The sequence below is a fragment of the Pteropus vampyrus genome, unplaced genomic scaffold, assembly GCF_000151845.1.
Source record: "Pteropus vampyrus isolate Shadow unplaced genomic scaffold, Pvam_2.0 Scaffold309, whole genome shotgun sequence".
NCBI classification, from domain to species: domain Eukaryota; kingdom Metazoa; phylum Chordata; class Mammalia; order Chiroptera; family Pteropodidae; genus Pteropus; species Pteropus vampyrus.
Genome location: NW_011889090.1, coordinates 770,335 through 775,694, shown reverse-complemented (window position 1 = coordinate 775,694; position 5,360 = coordinate 770,335). Strand labels below are relative to the sequence as shown.

Sequence of the window (5,360 nt, the reverse complement as noted above, 5' to 3'; positions counted from 1 at the left end):
CACACAGAGGCTGCAGGACAACAAACCTAGACGCCGTTGAGCCAATGACCCTACTCTCAAAGCCCCGCACTGACCGAGGGACTCCAGAGGGCAGCAGGGACAGAGGAGAGGGCCACTCAACGACCCTGCCACACGCCCGGCAACACACCGGCACTGGCGACACCCCGGAAGGCGACATGCCCAGCCCAGCTCCAGAGAGGGCTGCTGGGAACAGGCAGGTGGGCCATCTTGGAGAACCATCCGGGGCGGCTCTGCTCATGGCAGACAGACTGAGCGCGCTGGGCAGCCCCACACCCCCCTCCTCACTCTCCCAGGGCCGACCAGCGGTGGCGGCGGGGGGTGGGGGGGTGCGGGGCACAAACCAGAGGCCTCGCTCGAGCGGCTGTTTCCTCAGTTGGAGAAGACCCCCCCCCCACAACGCGGGCTGCTCTGAGGCCTTCACCTTGACCAGACCGAATGCAGACCCCCTCATTCTGCATGGCGGCTGGGGGCCCAGGAGCCTCATCTCAGAGCATCACCCAAGGTGGTACCCCACCTTCTCAGCCAAGTGTCTAGAACCAGGAAATTAACCACAGAACCCCCACAAAAACAGAGCAAAACAAGTGGACCAGGAGACAGATGGCCCTCTACACCTGAAGGCACGGGCGTGAGCACAGGCCCGCCACGAAGGAAGCGTGCTGGCCAGGGTCTGCTCCAGCCTGGTGGAACGTGCCCGAGGCCGTCCCCACAGCAATTTCAGCTGCAAATTTAGAGCAAAATGCATCTCACTCCAAGCAGGTCCGCAGCCCAGGACCCCACAATGTGCTGTCACCTCCAGCAGGGACCGCAAGGCTCCTCCCCACTCCCGGCCTGTCGGGGTCTCTGCTGAGAAAGCCCCGTTCTCTGGCTGGGAAAAAGTCGTCATAACGTGGGGAAAACCGTTTCGGCATTAGGAGGCCAGACAGTCCAGCTGTGGACACGCACGCCAGACGCCGCGGGGCCACCAGCCACGTGACAAGGGAGATTCTACAGAAAAGAGCTCTGCCAAAGCTCGAGTTTCAGAAGGACAGAGGTGCAGCTTCTTCAGTGTGAGAAGCAGAACACGGAACCCCCAGCAGCACAGCCAAAGGGCCCATTTCTTAAATCCACAGAGCCACCCTGCTCGGGCCCCAAGGAGGCAGAGTGCCACTTTGGTCCCTGCAAGGGAAGCACCTGGTTACCAGGTGAGGAGGGACCAGGAGCCTCGCCCAGGCAGCGCCTAAGCCCACGGCACAAACGTCTCCTCTACGACCACCCCGTGCTGCTGAAAAATTAGTCCAATTTAGTCCAAACACCATCAGACGAGGCCGAGGTGGGGGGCAGAGCTGACTGGGCAGAATGAGAGAGGACGCAGGGACAAGGACGGCTCCCACGTCCTCATCTCCTCGCCACGTGTTCCCAGCCGCAAAATGTAAGTCTGCACCCACCAGCGACACCTGACACCTAACACCTGAGGGAAACAAAACACTGCACAGCCGCTACTTACCACAGTTCCCGTTTCACAGATGAGGAAACTGAGGCCCAGAGAGATTAAGCAACGTGCTCAAGGTCACGCAGCCACTGAGGAACAGAGTGAAGTGACAACAGCCCCACGGGGATCCACACCCAGGCCACCCGCTGCGAACACACAAGGACAGCAGCCAGGGGGCCTATGAGGTGGCTCCCGAGCACCCTGGCAGCCCCGACAACCACAGGGTGGCCAAGAACACTTGCTCTGGGCCTCATCGCGTCAGCGGCATCACCCCGGAAAGCCAGCAGCCCGCCCTCAGGACACGGCGCCTCCCAAGGTTTCCAGGCTCAGAGCTCGAGCCCTGCCCCACATGGTTCCGCGCTGGGGCGACCCCGCTGCGGCCGCGCAGCAGGTGGAGCGGGGTGAACAAAGGCGGGGGGGGGGGCGTCAGGGACACCACGAAAATCAGACCCCTCCCCACTGTGAACGGCAGAAAAGCACAGGAGACTCGGCGACACTCAGGCCACCAAAACCTGGGATGCACCTCAGCTCACTTCCATCTCAACAGAACCCAAGAAAGCCGTGTCCCCTAGAAAGAATAGTTCTAGCACATTCTTTGTTGCCTTCTGTCGTCCTCGGTAGATCAAATGTATTAAAATAAGCCATAAAGAAAGTGAAGAAACCAAAACATATCCTACGAACAAGCTATCGAAAGGCGAGTGGCAGGAACAAATGGAGACGGGGTGTGGGGGGGGGGGGGGGGGCGTCTTCCCAGGCCGCTCCTTCCAGAACAAGGGGGTCTGGGCAGCCGTGGGTCCCACCCTGAGACCGAGACCGTCCTCACGTGGTGCCTGACAAGTACACACACCTGCACACAGCTGTGCTGGGAAGATTTAAGGGGACCACGCACCCCAACTGTGCCATCACAAAGCCAAGGCCCCAGGCCAAGCCCCCGAGAACAGGACAAGTGGGCCGGGCGGAAAGAAGGGCCCACGGGGCGGGAGCGGGGCGGAAGCGGGGCGGAGAGGAGCACGCAGGAGCCCGGAGCTCGGCCCCGCGGGGTCTGGGGAACACGTGAACAGACGGCCGGCGCTGAGGCCCGGAAGCGGCAGGCCACCACTGTGGGGACAGGGCTGGGCTGGCACTTAGGCCCAGAGACCCCAAGCACTTACGACAACGTCTTCACTTGAAAAATGTATCTGAAACCAGTACGTGAGATATGAGTGGCTTCAGAGAGGGATCGTTGAAGAAAAGAGGACAGCGCTGAGCATCTGCTGAAGTGACCACAGTAAAAGGGCTCTGGTCACTTCTCTGTGACCGTGGCTCGGGGACTGTCCTGTCTTCTCCCCAGGCAGCACCTGGGCCCGTGAGCTCGCACCAGGCCTTCCCCGAACCCAAGGACACCTGCTCCCAGAACCGCAGGGCCCGCTGCAAGGGAACCTGGGCCCAGGTCTACCGCTGTGACAAAAAGCCAACCCCAGGAAGACAGAGAAGACCACAAACACACACATGACCCAGATTCAGACACAAACAGACACGCCCTGCCAGCCAAGACCCTCTGCCGTCCACTCTGAAAATAAGTGCCCTGCCATGGCCTCGCCCACCACGGTCCTGCACACGGGGCTCCCTCAGGCCACGCCGGTTGTCCAGGGTGCAGGCGCCCCAAACAGAAAGGCTCCCGGTTCACAGGGAGTGTCCATCATGCTCCCCACAGCAACTCCCTGACTGAGACGAAGGCTCGGCAGCCAGCCTCCCCACCAGCACCCTCCACCCCATGCTGCCCACTCAGAGTCCCCCCCAGCCCCGCCACCCAACCCCAGTCTACAGACAGCTGCCACCTGGGCGCTGGCCTAGCCATGGGCAGAAACGCCACGGAACAGGCACACACGTCTGCACACGCACACATGCGGTGGCCCTCCAAGCACAGGCGACAGGCCCGCATCCCCCCAGCCCCTCCTCCGCTCCCTGAGACTGACACTCCGCTGGAGGGGCGCCCAGAGAAAACCGGGCGGGAGCATCTATTCACAGATTTAAAAAAAAAAGTTTGATGCAATAGCTGAATTAATTAGGCCTCCCAAGAATAGCTGAGCCAATGCAGCATTCTGTGTGTGTGCAATTTAATAAGGCTGGATATTTAAAAGAAAAGTTACAAATACTTGGGGAGGGGGGAGACGCCATGGAAAGTTGGTGAGGACCTTGGCTACTGGTTTTGGTGTCCAGTGGCCCAGGCGCTGCATCCAATCACACAGATCCCCTGCCAGGCAAACGACAGGGCCTCAGCCGGGCCCTCCCTGCCCGCCTGCCGCGCCCTCCAGCGTTTCAAAGAAAGGGAGAAGGAAATGGGCGGAAATGGGCGCGTCCAAAACAAATCGCAGGCCATCGGCTCCTCCGACGCAGGCCCCGGGTGCCCAGTGCCCAGCGGCCCTCACCCTTGCCCAGAGGACTCTAGATTCACTCCCTGGCAGGCCCAGGGAGACGCACAGAGCTGGAGTCGCCGAGTCTCGGCCCCCTGCCACCGCGCCTGGACACCTGGCTTCGCTTTTGAGCCTGTCTCCCAGGACTTCAAGGCACAAAGAGGCTCCGCCTGGCCAAGTCCTGTCTGCTGGGGATCACGGGCAGGAAGCCCTCTGTCTGCGAGCCTGGGAGCTCCAAGGTGACGGCGGTGCCCTTTGCCCCCACCCGGTCTGGCCCTCCCCTCTGGGCCCCGAGGAAGGCCTGAGGCTCCAGCCCGGCCCGAACGAGCTCTAACTTCCCGGGACTCGGGTCGGGAGCATCGGAGGCCTGCCCCTCCTGGCCAGTCTCGGCTGTGGCTGTGGCCTCAGGAAAGCTGCTCCACCCACCAGGCCGGGCCCCAGGTCCCCGGGACCCCACGCCAGGCAAGCCAACTCGTCCTAGGCACTGGCAGAAAGAGCGCCCTCCTCCCAGGCTACGAGGCCATCTACGGGGACTCTAAGCTACCCAGATTTTCCTTACAACAAAGCAAAACCCTGAAACGTAGCGAGAGGCAGAGGCACAGGTCCCAGCCTGCAGAGCGAGCCCCTGGCCCAGGAGGGCTGCCCCCGCCCCCGCCCCGCCCGCCCCTCCCACTCGCGCAGCCCAGGCCGGGGACACTCACCCGGGGCACCCGCCGCTTGTACTTGTTGCCGTAGTCGAATTTCTCCTTCACGTCGTCCAGGCAGCGGCCCAGGCGTGCCTGCTCCTCCTTGCCCGTGTAGTCCTGGCTCAGCAGGATGTAGGCCCGCCAGTTGGCGGAGTCGAAGCCCCAGTGGCAAGTCCGGTTCTCGAGGGCCTTGTGCGAGTGCACCACGAACTTGTGCGGTGGGTACATGAGGCGGCAGTCGAGGCACTGGATGCAGGCGGCGCTTGGGCTGCTGTAGAGCTCGGGCACCAGCAGCCCCTTGCACTTGCCGAAGCACTCGTGGTACACGCGCACGCTGCGCTCGCTGAGCTCCAGGCCCAGCGCCAGGCTGGCGGCCAGCTCCTTCTTGCAGGGCGGCGGGTAGGCGCCGCCATACAGCAGCGCGTTGCACAGGCGCTCCGCGTCCGTCTTGGTGATGAGCCCGCACGAGGGCGCCGAGAAGGGCAGGATGCCCATGACTTTGAGGATCTCCAGCTGGTCGGCCGTGCAGCGCGAGCAGTAGATGTGCAGCTCGTCGCACACCGAGTTGATCTGCTGCAGCGAGAAGTCGCGCAGCACCGAGTTGAGGATCTGCGGCAGGCACAGGCGCTTCTCGCCGCCCACCACGAAGCACGAGATGGTCTCGCCCTCCAGCACGGTCTCGCAGCGCTCGGTTGAGCGGTCGGAGGGCATGAAAAAGGGCCCGGGTAGCACGGGCGGCGGCGGCTGGATGGCGGGCAGGTGCAGCACGGGAGGCGGCTCGGCGGCCGCGGG

The 5,360-nt window shown here is 62.9% G+C and overlaps 1 protein-coding gene across 1 annotated transcript in view; it reads right to left on the bottom strand.

The window, feature by feature from the left end:
- SKI (SKI proto-oncogene) overlaps positions 1–5,360 on the bottom strand; it is a gene marked incomplete at its 5' end in the record, with an annotated part of 65,771 nt that extends 60,411 nt beyond the window's left edge. Inside the window, one exon of the mRNA XM_011377342.2 lies at positions 4,584–5,360. Within this exon, the coding sequence (XP_011375644.1) occupies positions 4,584–5,360 (777 nt within the window). The remainder of the gene's footprint in view (positions 1–4,583) is intronic.